General features: G+C 43.1%; 2 protein-coding genes across 3 annotated transcripts in view; one reads left to right on the top strand and one right to left on the bottom strand.

Moving 5' to 3' along the window:
- Window positions 1–2,219: 2,219 nt before the first annotated feature.
- On the bottom strand, window positions 2,220–4,363 carry MPLKIP (M-phase specific PLK1 interacting protein). The gene is made up of 2 exons (XM_003268971.4): window positions 3,711–4,363; window positions 2,220–2,739 (listed from the first exon to the last, which is right to left on the bottom strand). Exons 1-2 carry the CDS (start codon window positions 4,047–4,049, stop codon window positions 2,539–2,541), a joined length of 540 nt encoding a protein of 179 aa, XP_003269019.1. The 5' UTR covers window positions 4,050–4,363; the 3' UTR covers window positions 2,220–2,538.
- Window positions 4,364–4,463: 100 nt separating this feature from the next.
- Window positions 4,464–18,748, top strand: part of SUGCT (succinyl-CoA:glutarate-CoA transferase) — a 746,309-nt gene continuing 732,024 nt past the window's right edge. For both annotated transcript variants that reach the window (XM_003268972.3, XM_012496977.2), the window contains exon 1: window positions 4,464–4,605. In XM_003268972.3, the coding sequence (XP_003269020.2) occupies window positions 4,485–4,605 (121 nt within the window). In that variant the 5' untranslated portion in view covers window positions 4,464–4,484. The remainder of the gene's footprint in view (window positions 4,606–18,748) is intronic.

The following is an 18,748-nucleotide window of genomic DNA, read 5'->3' as shown; positions in this document are numbered from 1 at the left end:
GAAATAAAATGTATGTAGACCATTAGAAGAGTTACAGTTTGAATGTCTTCCAAATACAATATAAATACACTGGCACAAAATCCTTCCTAACTTCTGCTTTTGTCTTTACTAATAACCCAATGATCTAAGAGATGCTTCAGTAAATTATTTCCAAATGTCATTTCCTAAAGACAACATTTCTTACCTACAAAGTTCAATAAAGTATTTAAAAAAGTATTCTCTTTGCTTTAATTTCCATTATACATCATGACCTCAACACATCTGGAAAGACATAATGTTGGGAATAAGGACTCTTTCTTTAAAATACTGGGGAAAAATTACTAAGTTATCCCTTTTATATACAGGGTGTAGGCAGAACAATATAGTAGTTAAAATCAGAATTTCTACATCCATTTATCACTTAAGTACCTACTATCTTGCAGACACTATTCTAAAAACTGAGGAAATGGGGGTAAATGAGAAAGAAAGTAACAGCTACCACTTATTGAGTGGTTACCATGTGCCAGGCTCTGGCTTAAGAGTTTCATACATAAATTCATTTAATCCTCCAACACAACACCTCTATGACACAAGTACTATTAATTTTCTCATCTTACATATGAGAAAATTGAGGCATAGAGAAGTGAACTCAGCTAGCTAGTAACTTGTAGAAACAGCATTTCCAAAATCCTGGCTTTCATGGAGCTTTTATTAATCTAAAAGCCTTCCATTCTTATTTTCTAGTCTCTGTGAAATACCTAATGAACAAAATTCTGTGGGTATGGTTCAAATAAGTGTGACCATTTTGTTTTTACGTTTCTTTCTGGGAATGTTGAAACAAAAGTTTTACTAGCTCTATCTTCGTATTTTGTAACTTCAAAATGTCTAGAGTCTGTGTTGTATGTTAAAACACCTGATTTTGGCAGGGAATGGTGGCTCGCGCCTGTAAACTCAGCACTTTGGGAGGCTGAGATGGGTGGATCATTTGAGATCACGAGTTCCAGATCAGCCTGGTCAACATGGTGAAACTAAAAATACTAACAATACATGTTCTGGGCTGGGCACGGTGCCTCATGCCTGAAATCCTGGCACTTTGGGAAGCCAAGGTAGGGGATCACTTGAGACCAGGAGTTCGATCGAGACCAGCCTGGCCAACATGGTGAAACCCCATGTCTACTCAAAATACAAAAATTAGCCAGGCGCATGCCTGTATTCCCAGCTACTCAGGAGGCTGAGGCGGGAGACTCGCTTGAACCCAGGAGGCGGAGGTTGCAGTGAGCCAAGATTGCGCCACTGCACTCCAGCGTGGGCAACAGAGTGAGACCCTGTTTCAAAAACAAAACAAAAACAAACAAACAAAAAAAAATGGTCTCTACTAAAAATACAAAAATTAGCCAGGCATGGTGACATGCGCCTGTAGTCCCAGCTACTCAGGAGCCGGAGGTTGCAGTGAGCCAAGATTGCACCACTGCACTCCAGCCTGGGCAACAGAGACTCCATCTCAAAAAACAAACAAACAAACAAAAACCACTTGATTTTTAAAAAATAGTTGGGGTAACAATTCTTCCATATTTTTCTCTCCAGAACTATAGGTATGTATACACAGCTCCCTTAATTTGGAAAACCACTTCTCTACTCCAGGTAGGCCCAGTGGTGCTCAAGGTCACAGAATCCTGTCTCATCATGGTGATGTGTCCATGATTCAAGTTAATTAGGTCTCACTGTGGCTTTGGCCATAGTTAATTGGTTCAATAATACAGAAACATGATCTAAGTATGGCAAATTTGTCTTCTCTTGGATTGATGGAGATGATATGTTCTTTTTGCAATGGAAGTGATTTGAGACTGTTGGTAGCTATCTTCTTTGGCCTCAAGAAACTAACTCCATAATGCTAAGAGGTATAGAGAAATTCAGATGGAACACTTTGATTTAGCTATGCATGGTCTATTCTTGCCTTTTCCAGTTAAATGAGTATAAAGTTATGCTTAAGTGGGTTTCTGGGGCTTCAAGTTTTAATGCATTTTAACAGAAGCATTAGATAAAATGAGTATGAACAGAACTCTGTTATTCTCATCCTCATTATTTATAAACAAATACAGAGCTGTCTACAGCTCAAAGGATGGTGTATCTATTTCATTTTCAAAAATAATTTGCAAAACATTTACCTATGAACTCTAAGTGATTACAAAGCATTACTGTAATAAGTCTACTTCTTTATCATACCACAAAACCACAATAGCTAGACGACAAAATGTTTTATTTTAAAACATTGAAAAAACAATTAAAAGACAAATGTCCATTATATAACCAGGAATGTTAAATATATGGAAACGGTAAATCTCTAAAATGTGGTAGGTACTTCCAGAGCTAAATGTCGCAAGTTATCCTACTTTTTTTCTCTAATATCAATAATACCTGATACGATGAAAAATAACAAAAAGACCTTACTAATTATCCAATCAAAGTTATCATCTTTGGGTAAATTTATATCAACACAACTTAAAAGTTTTGTCCAAGATGTTCCTGACACATGAAGCTTCCAGTTGAATTTCAGAAATGTTAACAAAAGTATCTTCCTTTTTTGCCTGTGAATGTTTGGGTATTGCTGTATTGTTGGCTTATATCCACTACAGATACTGGTTCTAGGCCAGCCCAAGGATCTTCAAGCATTGAAGGCTTGAAATAATTTTCCAACTCATTAGACATTCTTTTTTCTCTAACACGCCCTGATCCAAATGGTGTAGATGTCCTTGGAGAACCCTTTAGAAAAAAAATCAGTTAAAAAAACACTTAGTAAAGATAATTGGTACTTCTTCCTTTAGCTAAAGGTTAGTGGGAATCACATTGCTGCTTAAAAGTTGTGACTTGAACCTAAATATGTTCAATTATAAAGTCCATGCTTCCTTTAATCAAGTGTTTCTATTTCTTAAAAAAAGTACTTAAAGCAATTTGTTATTCTCATTTATTTATAATTCCATGACCACTGTCATCTCAAATACTTTTGTGTCTAATGTAGTAACTTTGCAGTAATTAAATACAAGCAGTGATGAAATCAAGTAATTATATTCAATTTTCCCTCGAAATTTTCATTTTTTTCAGGAGAAAACAATACTATAGTTTTAAAGTTTCTAGAACCTTTCTAGCTCATGAACATTTTCTTTACTCCTTAGTTCCAGGCTCAAAAGGGGTAGGGGGTTGGTGTAGAATACAGCGAGTTGGAAAACCACGTAGTTGCAAGTTGTAAACCACAGAAATCCCAGACATGCTAGAGATACTCCCTCTGTCTTTTGTATTTACTCTCACTAAATGAATGGAAAACTTCCACTACCACCGATTTTCTTTCCAGGGAAGTTGGAGCAGAAGCCAGTGTAGCTCGAAGGAAAGATTAAAAAAAAAAAAAAAAGAAAAAGAAAAAGAACGATTTCCTGAAACAAACTGGCAAGGCCCTTGGCAAACAGGAGGAAATGGAGAATTAGGAAAATCTGTGTATGGGTGGCAGTATACTGGTAAAAAGCACGAGGGCTCGAAAACAGAACGTATGGCTCTGCCACTCTTTGGGGTAATCTTCCGAAAGTTACTCAACTTCTCTAAGCCTCAGTTCGCTCATCTGCAAAATTGGGCTAACAATAGTACCTCAGAGAGGATTAGACAAAATAATCCACGTAAAGGGAATATTAGTACCGTGCCTGCCATACAGTAAGAGCTCGGCAAACGCTGGCTATTATTATTACCTGGGGGTGGGTCTGCTGCTGCCCTGGGGAGTAGCCGAATTGCTGCTGGGACCCCGCGGGGGACCTGGAGTAGGAGCCAGGGTAGCCGCCAGGGGACGGAGACCCGAACCGGCCCCCCGGGAAGCTGCCGCCGTGTCGCGGAGAGTGACTGCTCCCGTAAGGCCTAGACCGGGGCCCGTACGGCGGCGTGTGGTGCGGACTCCCGTACCCGTCTCGAGGGGAGGGCGGCCGTGGTCCGCCCCCGCCCGGGGTTCCCCGGAAGCTGCTTCCGCTACCCCAACCTCCTCCACCCGGACCAGGGTAAGGAGGAGTCGGGGGCCGAAAATTCTGTCGCTGCATATCAGGAGCCAAAGCCGAAAACCTCGCAGCCGCGTTCTCCCACCGGAACTGTATCCACTGGCCCTCAACAGAAAACTGCTAGTCCTTTACCAAAACAGTCCTCCGACCGCAGCCACCCTACGGCACATCGGTTCCGGCGTCACAAAGATTCCGCCGGGGACGGCGGGATTACCTAAATTACTGACTTGGCAAGAAACTCAGTGGATTTAAGTGAAAAGAGGAAGAAAAGGACACAGGAAAGGACGGACACCCAAACCCAGCAACAACCTTTCCAGTCTGGGTGCCCTTGGTCTGACCGACAGACGAGAAGCTGGCCCGGCGGACGACTGGGAGTGCTCCGCCCCGCCCGGCGGGGGCGGGGTCTGCGGCGTCCGTGGGTGCCCCCCAGTGGCGTCGGGTGGCGCCGCACGGAGTTCGCCGCTTGTACCAGGACCGATGCCATCTGAGATGCACGCGATGCTGGCGACGCTGGCAAGGGTGGCAGCTCTGCGCAGAACCTGCCTCTTCTCCGGCCGGGGCGGCGGGAGGGGGCTGTGGACTGGCCGCCCGCAGTCAGGTACCCTCCGAGATTCGGTCTGGGCGGCTAAAGGGACCCCTGCCCCAGCTTGCCTCCTGGGGCGCCCTGAGGAGAGCAATCGGGGTCTGAAGTCTCTGCTGACGCCGCAGCGGTGGCTTTGCTCGCCTCCCTGCAACCCCGCTCCGTGGGCCTGCGGCCGGCCTGCCCCGCTCTGGCCGCCCAGGGTCGCCTCTGCCCCGCGCGTTGTTGTGACCGAGGGCTCCGTGCGCGGTGGGGTCCGGCTCCCGCGCGTCCCGCGGCTCGCGTTTGGGGCCTCTTTACTGCTGTCCTTTCGTCCGCCAAGTTTAAGTAACTTCGAAAATGCACACCCAGCCACATTTCAGAAAGGACTTTAGCCCGCTGCTTTGAATAACTTGACACTTCATGTACAATAAAAGACGCCCTTGTACAGTTACCTGTCACAGAATTTTATTTAGAGGATGAAATTTAGCTTTACTACAGTGTTATAGAACTTTCTTTACTCCCTCTGAATTTGGGAATGGTAATCCACTATGATTCTTTTTTTTTTTTCCTTTTTTCTTTTATTCTTTTTTTTTTTTTTTGAGACGGAGTCTCGCTCTGTTGCCCAGGCTGGACTGCAGTGGCGCAATCTCGGCTCACTGCAATCTCCCCCTCCCGTGTTCAGGAGATTTTCCTGCTTCAGCCTTCCGAGTAGCTGGGATTATAGGCATGCCGGCCACCATGCCCAACTAATTTTTGTATTTTTAGTAGAAACGGGGTTTCGCCATATTGGCCAGGCTGGTCTCGAATTCCTGATCTCAAGTTATCCTCCCGCCTCGGCCTCCCAAAGTGTTGAGATTAGACGTAATCTCTATGACTACGCGCGCGGCCCCTATGAATCCTGAAATTAGTTGCAGGATGCAGGATTTTTTTTTTTTTTTTTTGAGACTGTCTCGCTCTGTCGCCCAGGCTGGAGTGCAGTGGTGCAATCTTGGCTTACCACAACCTCTGCCTCCCGGATTCAAGCGATTCTCCTGCCTCAGCTTTCTAGAGTAGCCTCGATTACAGGCATGTGCCACATGCCCGGCTAATTTTTTTTTGTATTTTTAGTAAAGACGGGTTTCACCATGTTGGCCAGGCTGGTCTCGAATTCCTGGGCTCAACTGATCCGCCTGCCTTGGCCTCCCGAAGTGCTGGGATTTCATGCGTGAGCCACCGCGTCCGGCGTAGGATACAGAATCTTAAAAGAGCTTTAGGACCCATTAAATCATAGCCTAATGTGTAGCCTGGACCGTGATTTCCATTCACCCTCTTGTAGCTGCTACTCCTCGCTGTCTTCTTTGACATGTTCTGTGACATCCCAAGCTGACGAGTGTGGTATCTTCTCAGCTTCTATCCTCCTTGATGAATGGAGACACACACACAGGGTTTTTTTGTTTGTTTATTCTGTGGAAATTCAATTCACTACATTTCGTTTCTTCTGTAGATACAAGTGATAGAGTTAATCAAGGTAGCATATTGCCATTAAGGTTTAGTGATACAATTAAGGTCTGAGGACTCCAGCCTATCCACTTTATTATATACAGTAGTTCTGTTCTGGCCAAAAATTCACCTTTCTGGACATTGTCTTTAGTGTTTAACTTAATGCTTGGGAATTGCTCATTTGAATATTTATTGAATAAAATGACCTAGGTGGGACAATTGCTTGAGCCTAGGAGTTGAAGACCAGCCTGGGCAACATCGTGAAGCCCCATTTCTACCAAAAATACAAAAAAATTAGCCGAGCTTGGTGGCGTGCGCCTGTAGTCCCAGCTGCTTGGGAGGCTGAGGTGGGAGGATGGCTTGAGTCCTAGGAGGTCGAAGCTGCAGTGATCCGCTATTGTGCCACTGCACTCCAGCCTGGGTAACAGAGCGAGACCCTATCATGCCCCCCCACCCCACTGGAAAAAAAAAGGTTCACATACATCACATAGGTAATTTTCACCTTTTAGATCATCAGCCAGTCTACTCAGGGGAGGGGGCAGAAAAGTGAGAGTGGTGGGGACCAAAATTAACTTTATTATTATTATGATGGAGATGGGGGGGGTCTTACTCTGTCACCGAGGCTGGAGTGCGGTGGTGAGATCACAGATCACTGCGTCCTCGACCTCCTGGGCTCAAGTGATCTTCCCACATCAGTCTCCCAAGTAGCTGAGACTACAGGCTCATGCTACCATGCCTGGCTAATTTTTTTTATTTCTTTATTTTTTGTAGAGACAGGGTCTTGCTGTGTTTCCCAGAACTGCCCACCTCAAGTGTTCCTCTCTCCTGCCTTGGCCTCCCAAAACTCTGCAATTAAATGGTGTGGTGAGCCACCATGCCCAACCAACAAATTAATTTAATAGTAAACAGTTTAATTGATGGACGCATAATGAGTATATAGATCTTTATTCCATCAACCCATTTATCTGTATAACTTCAATCTAACTAAAGTTCACTAAAATTTATTAAAATTCAAAAGCCATGCTCTTTTTAAGCTTCTAGTAGTACATTTTGTAGCAAGATAAAACTGACCAATAAAAAAGTTTGAGTTGTGTCTTTCTGTCTTATAGCAGTATACTCTCTCTATATATATTTTTCATTTATTTAAGTATTGAGACATGTCTTGCTCTTTCATCCAGGCTGGAGTGCAGTGGCGCAATCCCAGTTCACTGCAACCTCTGCCTCCCTGGGGTCAAGCGATCCTTCCACCTCAGCCTCCCAAGTAGCTGAAACCAGAGGTGCGTGCCACCATGCCTGGCTAATTTTTGTATTTTTTGAAGACATGGGGTTTTGCCATGTTGCCTGCACTGGTCTTGAACTCTTTGGCTCACACAATCCAGCCACCTGGGCCTCTCAAAGTGCTGGGATTACAGGCATGAGCCCCCTGTGCCCCAGCCAGTTATGATTTTTTTTGGCATATATTCATGGGGGTACAAGTGCAGTTTTGCTACATTGATATATTGTATTGGGGTGAAGTCAGGGCCTTCAGTGCATCCATCACTGGCACAACACACATTGTACCCAGCAAGCAACCTCCTGTAGTCCATCCCCTTCCCTCTACATTCCCAACCCTCCAAGTTTCCATTGCCCATCACTCCACACTCTGCTTCCATATGTACACATTATTTAGCACCAATTTATAAAGGAGAGCAGGCAATATTTGTTTTTCTGTGCCTGAGTGATTTCACTTAAGATAATGGCCTCCAGTTCCATCCATGTTGCTGCAAAAGACATAGTTTCATTCTTTTTTATGGCTGAATAGTATTCCATTTTGTATATATGCCATATTTTGTTTATTTAGTGCTCCATTGATGGGCACTTAGGTTGATTTCATATCTTTGCTTTTATGAATAGTGCTGTATTAAACATATGAGTGCAGGTGTCTTTTTGATATAATGATTTCTTTTCCTTCGGGTAGATGCACAGTAGTGGGATTGCTGCATCTTCCGGTAGTTCTATTTTTAGTTCTGTGAGAAATCTCCATACTGTTTTCCATGGAAGTTGCACTGATTTACATTCCCACCAACAGTGTATAAGAGTTCCCTTTTCTCAGCTTCCTCACCAACATCCTGTGATTTTTTTGTCTTTTTAATAGCCATTCCGATGTATGTAAGATGATATCTCATTGTGGTTTTTAATTTGTATTTCTCTGATGATTGGTGATGTTGAACATTTTTTAAAAATTTTACTCATGGCAGTACACAGAAATTTTCAGGGAAGATTAAAAGGCATGAAAACATGACTCTTAATAGACAATTCTAGCAATATACGAACTGTTTTTACTTTGTTTCCCTAGAGTCTTGAATTTTTTGTTCAACTCATTTTCTGGTTATGAATTTAAAATGATTACAGCATACTGCCAATGTTTGAGAAGAAATCTGTTATTGGATTAAGTTTAGGAATCAGGTTGGGCGTGGTGGCTCATGCCTGTAATCCTACCACTTTGGGAGGCTGAGGTGGGTGGATCACCTGAGATCAGGAGTGAGCCGAGATTGCGCCATTGTACTCCAGCCTGGGCGACAATAGCAAAACTCTGGCTCAAAAAAAATAAAAATAAAATAAAGAAATTCAGGATTCATATTAGTTAATTTATTTTTGAGACAAAGTCTCGTTCTGTCACCCAGGCTGGAGTTCGGTGGCAAGATCTAAGCTCACTGCAACCTCCACCTCCTGGGTTCAAGGATTGTTCTGCATCAGCCTCCAGAGTAGCTGGGACTACAGGTGTGTGCCACCACGCCTGGCTAATTTTTGTATTTTTAGCAGAGATGGGGGTTTCACTGTGTTGGCCAGGCTTGTCTCAAACTCCTGACTTCAGCTGATCCGCTCACCTCAGCCTCCCAAAGTGCTGGGATTACAGGCGTAAGCCACCGTGCCCCGCTGATGGTGAACATTTTTGATATGCTTGTGTTTTGAAAAATGCCTACTCATGTCCTTAGCCCATTTGTTAATGGGATTATTTGTTTTTTGTTGTTGAGTTGTTTGAGTTGCTTGCGAATTCTGGATATTAGTCCCCTGTTGGGTATGTAGTTTGCAGATATTTTCTTCCATTCCTCAGGTTATCCGTTCACTCTGTTGATCATTTCTTTTGCTATGCAGAAGCTTTTTAGCTTAATTTCCATTTGCCTGTTTTTGTTTTTGTTGCCTGTGCTTTTGAGGTCTCAGTCATGAATTCTTTGCCTAGATCAATGTCTAGAAGAGTTTGCCCTAGGTTTTCTTCAGTATTTTTAGAGTTTCATCCTTACATTCAAGTCTTTAATCCATCTTGAATTTATTTTTTTCTTTCTTTTTTTTTTTTCTTTTTGAGGTGGAGTTTCGCTTTTGTTGTCCAGGCTGGAGTGCAATGGCACGATCTTGGCTCACTGCAGCCTCTGTCTCCCGGGTTCAAGGGATTCTCCTACCTTATCCTCCCAAGTAGCTGGAATTACAGGCATGCGCCACCACGCCCGGCGAAGTTTTTGTGTGTTTAGTAGAGACAGGGTTTCTCCATGTTGGTCAGGCTGTTCTCAAACTCTTGACCTCAGTTGATCCGCCTGCCTAGGCCTCCCAAAGTGCTGGGATTATAGGTGTGAGCCACCATGCCCGGCCAAATTGATTTTTTTATATGGTGAGATACAGGGATCCAGTTTCATTCTTCTGCATATGGCAATCCAATTTTCCCAGCACCTTTTACTGAAAAGGGTATCCTTCTCCAGTAAATGTTGTCAAGTTTGTCAAAAATCAGTTGGCTGTAAGTATGTGGGTTTATTTCTGAGTTCTCTATGCTGTTCCATGGATCTATGTGTCTATTTATTTATTTATTGAGGTGGAGTCTTGCTCTGTTGCCCAGGCTGGAGTACAGTTGTGCAATCTCGGTTCATTGCAACCTCCGCCCCCTGGGTTCAAGCAATTGTCCTGCCTCAGCCTCCTGAGTAGCTGGGATTATAGGCGCACGCCACCACACCTGGCTAATTTTTGTATTTTTAGTAGAGACAGGGTTTCACCATGTTGGTAAAGCTAGTCTTGAAATCCTGACCTCGTGATCCTCCTGTCTTGGCCTCCCAAAGTGCTGGGATTACAGGCGTGAGCCACTGCACCTGGCCCTATGTGTCTGTTTTTATAGACACTACGAGTATTTTGCTGTTTTGGTTACTATGGCCTTGTAGTATATTTTGAAGTCAGAAAATGTGATATCACCAGCTTTGTTCTTTTTACTTGGGATATTTTTGGTTATTCGGGCTCATTTTTAGTTCCATATGAACTTCAGAATTGTTTTTTCTAATTCTGTGAAAAAATGATGTTGATAGAAATTGCATTGAACCTGCAGATTGCTTTGGGCACAATGGTCATTTTAACCACATTAATTCTTTCAACCTACGTGCATGGGTGTTTTTCCGTTTGTTTGTTTCATCTATAGTTTCTTTCATCAGTGTTTTGTAGTTTTCCTTGTAGATTTCTTTCACCTTCTTGGTTAAATATATTCCTAGGTATTTTATTTTTTTGTAGCTATCATAAATGGGACTGCCTTCTTGGTTTCGTCCTCAGGTAGAATGTTACTGGTGAACAGAAATCCTAGTGATTTCTTTTTCTTTTTTTGTTTGAGATAGTCTTGCTCTACTACCCATGCTGGAGTACAATGGTGCAATGTAGGCTCACTGCAAAGGCCTCCCAAAGTGCTGGGATTACAGGCATGAGCCACTGTGCCCATCTGATTTATAAATTTTTGACAGATTATGCATGAAAGTGTGCTTCTCGGGCCAGGCGCAGTGGCTCATGGTTGTAATCCCAGCACTTTGGGAGGCTGAGGCAGGTGGATCACAAGGTTGGGAGTTCGAGACCAGCCTGGCTAACATAGTGAAACCCCATCTCTAGTAAAAACACAAAAAAATAGCTGGGCCTGGTGGTGGGCGCCTGTAATCCCAGCTACTTGGGAGGCTGAAGCAGGAGAATTGCTTGAACCCGGGAGTGGGAGGCTGCAGTGGGCTGAGATCATGCCATTGCACTCCAGCCCAGGTGACAGACAGTGCAAGACTCCATCTCAAAAAAAAAAAAAAAAAGAAAGTGTGCTTCTTATCACATTTACAGGTAGTATATGAAGATTGAGGGAGAGGGAATTCTTTTTTTTTTTTTTTTTGAGGCAGGGTCTGACTCCAGTAGCCCACGTTATAAATAAAGGTTTGGTGCCACAAAAGAAATAGCACTGGAATATAAAATTTTCTTTTTAATTCTCAGCAAGGCAATGTACTTCTATAGAAGAGTGTGCCCTTACAGATGGAACAATGATGAGCGCACACCTGGACAAGGGAGGGGAAGGGGTTCTTATCCCGGATGCACATGGCCTCTGCTGCTGTGTTGTTCCCCTATAGGCTAGGTTTAGACCACACAGGCTAAGCTAATTCCAATTGGCTAATTTAAAGAGAATGACGGGGTGAGCGGTTTGGCAGGAAAAATGGTTATGGCAGAGCAGGAAATCTGAATAAGTCAGGGTGGAGAATGAGCAGGTAATCGGAATGACTTAGGGTGGAATAGGTAACTGGAATGAGTCATGGTGGAGCAGGTAATCAGAATGAGTCAGGGTGAAGCAGGTAGTAGGAATGAGTCAGGGTGGAGCAGGTAATCGGAATGAGTCAGGGTAGAGCAGGTAATTGAAAAAGATTGCTTTACCAGGAAGTTAAGTTTAAAACTAGAAAGCAAAGAATTGAACATGCTGACAAACAGATTCTTTGAAGAGAAATTTAGAACTCATATCTAACATTCCCTCCTATTGCATTTCCTTACAGGTCTTTTTCTTCAGACTTCTTTAACATGTCTTGGCTTAGTTGTTCTGCTTGATTTTCCAAAAGAAGAAACTTCTTTGGATAAGGCAGAGGATAGTTAAGGGAGGTTTTAGTAAGTGCTGTTTTTATAAACCTCTGCACCAACCCATGGATGCATGGTGTGACACAGCACCCGACAAGAATAAGTACACCCATTATGGCTGCGAGGGAAGTAAGAATTGAGGCTATTATTATTTTCCATTTGCTGAACCACTTTTCTAGCCATCCTGTAGAGGAATCATTTACCCCTGAGTTGTTGGCTAACTCACTGGACACAGCAGTCAGACCTTGCAATGCCTTTGTTATACTTCCATCAGGGCAGTGTTGTTTGGGATGAAGGTACAACATTGAGATTTAATCATGACGCAAACTCCTCTTTCTGCTAATATCATGTCTAAGGCTATCTTATTTTCCCAAGCCATCTGGCTAGTAGCCCCTAATTGCTCAGCTATTCCTTTAACAGCATCTCTAGTATAGTTAATAAATTGCTGTTGTTGTTTATCCAATCTACATTTTTATTAATTGTCACCCACCAAAATATTGACTCAAATCCTGCAGCTATTTGATTTTGGGGTTTAAATTGATCTGGTATTCCCTGTGGGACTCCAATTGCATTTAAATAGATGTGAGAGTCGAAAGACCCATAAGAGGCTTCTCTTGCTTTAAGATGTCTGGTTTTTCCTTCCTCTGGTTGAAGAAAGGCCAGAGTAAAAGGGATAGCCAATTGGACTAGAGCATAAGTACTGCTCTAATTATTTGGCAGAGTGTCCAGTAAAGGTCCTCCATAATCCCACCATACATCCACTCAGGGATGAATAAGGGCAGACTTACGGGTCAGCTCTTGGAAGTGCCACACTTCACTGCATCCTGTTAAGTCTCCAAGGAATGCCAAATTTTTCCCTTGGTTGTTGGAGACATGAGGTAAAATTGGTTTTGGAAGATGGAGGCTGGATGGCCCTTGGGGGCTGACCTGCAGCATGCTGGACTTTGGGATATAGCAGAGAGAGAGAGTGGCACAACTTGTTACTCTAGGCTGTAGAATCCTGGAAAAGGGCTACCATGCAGCCCATGCCCAGTTGAGTGGACGATCACCCCAGTGGAAAGGGGACAATCTGGGCCTCTGGCCTGCCAGGCGCACAAGCATAACAATTGCTTTTGTTTAACATGTGGACGGAATATTTGATCCATTCCAACCAGGCATTTGCATCTTGGTATCCTGTCTTAATTGCCGAAGTTTGTTTTAAGTCCTTAACTTCTATGATAGCTATCTTGGTCTTGTCGTTAGATGGAAGAGGGGCAATTGTTTAGTTGTGAGAGGTTTTGGAAGAAGGCTTAGAGGACAGTGCAGGCAGTGGGGGATCAAAGACACATATTTCAAAGAATCCAATAGGATCTGTCCCTGAAACCTCAGCCCCCATACCATAAAATTGGCTTAAAGAAGGGAACCAGCTTAGAAAAGGGGAAGAACTTTGAGGGCTTGAGATAATAACCTGTAATGGAATGCACTGGTTTAGCTGACCCCCAGTTGGGGGTTGGCTGTCCCTCTAGTAAAATGAATGTATGATTTTAGGAAATTACAAAAACTGGTTGGGGCAGTCCATCCTTGTTCTTTAGTGGTCCACAGAATGTTGGACAAACTCCGGCATAAAAGTTCTACATTGGGGGGCAAGACTCCTGGTTGACACTGGGGTCTTTATCGAAATCTCCTTGGATTAAATGGTCCCAATTCACTAATGTCTAGTCTGAGGAGAGTCAGGAGGGACAGAGGTACTTTTCTGAAGTAGAGAGCTGTCTTTGACTTGGCAAGTCCCCACAGGGTATAACAAGGCAAGCATCAAATGCAATAGTTTGAAGAGAAATTGACTTGGTTATGTTAATAACTAGATGGTCAGCAATAGAGGGAGGAAAGAAGAAAGAGTAATAGAATAGATGAAAGAGAGTTAAATTTTTCTTCACTTTAGTTTGGTAGGGTTTTCCCCTGGGACTATGGCCCATGACTCTGGAGGGAGTGGTGCTTTCTTGACTCGGGTGTGATGAGTCCATCCCCTTTCCGCTGTATGAACAGCAGTCTCGGTGGTTAGCAGCACAAGGTGCGATCCTTCCCAGGCTGGCTAGAGTTTTCCTTCTTTCCACCCTTTGATGAGAAGGTGATCTTTAGGCTGGTACTGGTTTACCGGAAATTCTAGGGGTGGTACCTGTGCTAAAAGACTTTTAGTTTTGGCCGGGCATGGTGGCTCACGCCTGTAACCCCAGCACTTTGGGAGGCCGAGGCGGGTGGATCACGAGGTCAGGAGATCGAGACCATCCTGGCTAACACAGTGAAACCCCGTCTCTACTAAAAATACAGAAAATTAGCCGGGCGAGGTGGCGGGCGCCTGTAGTCCCAGCTACTCTGGAGGCTGAGGCAGGAGAATGGCGTGAACCCCGGGGGGGCGGAGCCTGCAGTGAGCCGAGATCGCGCCACTGCACTCCAGCCTGGGCGACAGTGAGACTCTGTCTCAAAAAAAAAAAAAAAAAAAAAGACTTTTAGTTTTGAGGGAAAGGAAGGTGGAAGATAAACCAAGTATATAATTTCTAAGAAATTGATCTTTTGTTTTAAATGTGGGGACATCAGCAGTGGACTTTATAGTCCTTGGTGTCTTCTTACTGAGAAATTTCCTTTAGCAACTATTTTTATTAGTTTTTAGACCAAAGAAAGCCAAACACCATTTTATATTTGACAAGCTTCCTGCAGGATTTTTATACCAGATAAGCTAAATTTCACCTTTATATTAGTGTGCTATTAATGATAAACTTAATTTTAATAAAACCTTGTAGACACATTTATCCAATTTTTAATGTCTGACCATAAGGTAAGATTTTTATAGACTCTTTTTAACCTTGTATAATTTTTGTTAAAGAGCAGGTTAGTGCTTTAAGAAAAACCTGTTGTGCTTTTATTTTAATGTCCAGTTCACAGAAAAACTGGATAATACCCCTTTAACTTTAGCTAATATGTTTACAAACAGAATTTCCTTTAAAATTAATGTTTCAAAAGTTGCTTAAACTTTAAAACAAAAAAATTTTTTAACCTTTTAATGTAGGTAAAAATCCACATTCTTATGCCTCATTATAATCCTTTTACCAAAAGTATATTTACTTTCCTTACACACCTTGCACATAAACTGTTTCTTCAATAGTTTTACATTCAGGAGGCCTAATTACTTTTATATTATACAACATTTCTTGCATAAATTCTCTTTTATAACTTTTTTTTCAGAAATTTCACAGACAATTCTTCAACATGCCTCAGCTTTCTCACTTGTTGCAAACTTCCCTTTCTTTAAACAACCAGTTAATTTATTTTAGGACAGGAATTTACCATATAACATTCCTTTTTACATAAATTCTTCTCCCCACTTTTTTTTTTTCCTGAAAGATGATAATCATTCCTTTCCAAAGCGAACTTCCTTCATGTCGGTGGACTAGACTAAGGCCACAAGATTAGAAGTTAGGATAATACATGTTACACTGTTAACTTTTAGCAAACTTTACTTTTGTTGAAAACCTCGTAAATTTGGGATTTCAATTATTCTTTGCTATGAATAAGACCCTGTTCAGTCCATATTAACTTAGAATTGATATAGATGGCTCCTTCCTGATTCTATAAGTACTTTAAGGCTTGGCTGAGTGCAAACAGCTCGCACGTTTGAGCAGACCAATTATTAGGCAATTTTCCTAACTCTGCTTCTACTAGAGTTTTCTTATCACTTACTGAATACCCATTGTGTCTTTTTCCCTCAATCACCTGGGAGGAACCATCTATCATCCTGTCCTGAAGGGAGTTCCTCCTAGGTCTGGTTGGACCTTTGTATGGTAATTAAGATTTAGATCTCCTGTTAGGAAACCTGCTGGGTTAAGGGAATTTTCAGTGGTTAATGTTAAATCATCTTCTTCTAACAGAATAGCCTCATACTTTAAGGTTCTTGAGTCAGTAAGCTATCTTTTTTGCTATTTTTTTTTTTTTAACTTAGTATAGTTCTGACCTGATGAGGTGTGCTCACAATGAGGTTTCCTCTGAAAGTTATTTTTCTACTTTCTTCTGCTAGCAAAGCAGTTGCCGCGACAGATTGAATGCATTTGGGCCATCCGCAGGTTACTGGGTTAAGGATTTTTGATTAGGAAGGCTAATCAGTGGCCTCAGGTTGTCAGTGGCCTCAATGCTTTTGGGCTACGCCCTTGTTTACAGTGACAACTGCGGAGACCAGCTCGGTCATGGAGATCCTAACTCAGTGGCGCTAGAGGAAGTAAAGACACACCCACAGAAATATAGAGCGTGGAGTGGGAAATCAGGGCTCTCACAGCCTTCAGCTCTGAGCCTTGAACAGAGATTTACCCACATATTTATTGACAGCAAGTCAGTCATAAGATTTACTAAAAGTATTCCTTATAGGAAACAAAGGGATGAGCCGGAAATAAAGGGATGGGCTCTGGCTAGTTATCTGCAGCATGAACATATCCTTAAGGCACAGATCGCTCATGCTATTGTTTGTGGTTTAAGAACGCCTTAAGTGGTTTTCCACCCTGGGTAGGCCAGGTGTTCCTTGCCCTCATTTGGTAAACCTTCCAGTGTGAGCGTCAAGGCCATCACGAGCATGTCACAGTGCTGCAGAGATTTTGTTTATGGCCAGTTTTGCGGCCAGTTTATGGCCAGATTTTGGGGCCTGTTCCCAAGAGACAACAAGGTGGTATTGGAGTGTTACAGGGTCACAGGGAAGACCTTCAATTATAGGTTTTAAATTTATCTTAGCTTTTAAAGGAATAGGGTACACTGTTTTCTCTTTACTACTTCAATCTCTCTCTTTCTTTCTCTCTTTGACTTTCTGTCTCTTTCTCTCTCTTTGATTCCCTCTTTGTCTCTCTGTCTCTTCCTCTCTCTCTGCTTCTTTCTCTCTCTGACTACCTCTTTGTCTCTCTTCTTCTCTCTCTCTGCCTCACTTTCTCTCTCTCTGCCTCTCTTTCTCTCTCTCTCTCTCTCCCTTTCTCTTTCCGCTGATCTTTCCCTGCTTCTGCCAGCCGCTTATGCTGCTGTTCTCCCTTTTCCTTCCCTTTCTGCTAGGGGAGGGACCAGCAGAAGTGGAGCTACTCTTTCTTTCACAGAGAAGAAAGGAAAGGGGAGTTCTGAATATTTTTCTTCCTACTAGAGGTTTGTGTGAGGTTCAACGACCCCCCCATGGGGATTTCTCACCTCTTTTTGAGGTTCAACACCCCCCATGGGGATCTCACCTCTTTCTGAGATTCAACCCCCTTATCATGGGGATTTCTCACCTCTTTCTGAGGTTCAATCCCCGCCTCAGTGGGGATTTCTCACCTCTTTTTAACCTCCAAGACATCCCAACTAAGGAATACTTTACCACATCCCATGGCTTTCTTTCCCTAGTCCTGACTAAGGAATGCTTTACTGCCCCTGCGGTTTCTCTCTCCTTGGTATGTCCTAACCAAGGAATGCTTTACCACCCCGTGGCTTTTTCCTTAGTCCCGACCACCAAGGAAATACTTTACCGGCTCCTGCGGCTTCTCCTTCCTTGGTCTGTGCACAGAGTTTTCACCACAGTATGTGAGGATCCTCTAAGCTAGGTTTCTGGCCAGTTTCTCTCTGTGTTGCTGAGAGCTCAGGTTATTCCTCGCATTGGGTGGGTCCTGAGGCCGCCACAAGGGGGCGCGGTGGACCTCCTCATGAGAGAGAAGAAGGGACCACCCCCAGAGGGGAATGTAATCACAGGAGAGCCCCCAAATTGTTATAAATAAAGTTTCGGTGCTGTGAAAGAAATAGCACTCAAATATAAAATTTTCTTTTTAATTCTCAGCAAGACAATGTACTTCTATAGAAGGGTATGCCCTTATAGATGGAGTAATGGTGAGCGCACACTGGGACAAAGGAGGGGAAGGGGAGCTTATCCCAGATGCACGTGGCCCCTGCTGCTGTGTTGTTACCCTATTGGCTATTGGGTTAGACCGCACAGGCTAAACTAACTCCGATTGGCTAATTTAAAGAGAGTGACAGAGTGAGTGGTTTGGCAGGAAAAATGGTTATGAGAGAGCAGGAAATCAGAATGAGTCTGGGTGGAGTAGGTAATCAGGTAATCAGAATGAGTCAGGGTGGAGTAGGTAATCGAAAAAGGTTGCTTTATGAGGAAGTTAAGTTTAAAAGTAGAAGGCAAAGAATTGAACATACTGACATACTGATTCTTTGAAAAGAAATTTAGAACTATCTAACACAGGCAATTATGTTTCCTAAGAAATATGAATTGACTATCAGGTTGTGGAAAGGTAAGACCTGGCCGGGCGCAGTGACTCATGCTTGTAATCCCAGCACCTTGGGAGGCTGAGGTGGGTGGATCACCTGAGGTCGAGAGTTCGAGACCAGCCTGACCAATATGGAGAAACCTCGTCTCTACTAAAAACACAAAATTAGCTGGGTGTGCTGGTGCATGCCTGTAATCCCAGCTACTCAGGAGGCTGAGGCAAGAGAATCACTTGAACCTGTGAGGCGGAGTTTGCAGTGAGCTGAGATGGCGCCATTGCACTCCAGCCTGGGCAACAAGAGCAAAACTTCATCTCAAAAAAAAAAAAAAAGAATGAAGACTCAACCCCATGATGAGGTTTATGAGCTCCTATACCATCTTGAAGAATGGAGGATTGGATTCTGATGAAAGAGGTTATGGGAACCGGGAGAGAAGAGGAACTCTGTTGGGGGAAATAAAGGATTGCTAGGGAGAATGAATGGATGAGGATAGAGATTAACTGGTAAATAGTTCTCTTTAGAATTTAAATGAGTCTGAGAGACAGGCTTTATCTTCTGAAAGGGCCTGTTCAGGTCTGATTACATT

This window comes from Nomascus leucogenys, chromosome 17 (assembly GCF_006542625.1).
Source record: "Nomascus leucogenys isolate Asia chromosome 17, Asia_NLE_v1, whole genome shotgun sequence".
Taxonomy (NCBI): domain Eukaryota; kingdom Metazoa; phylum Chordata; class Mammalia; order Primates; family Hylobatidae; genus Nomascus; species Nomascus leucogenys.
Note: the sequence above shows the minus strand (reverse complement) of the source record. Positions and strands in the feature narration are given on the sequence as shown.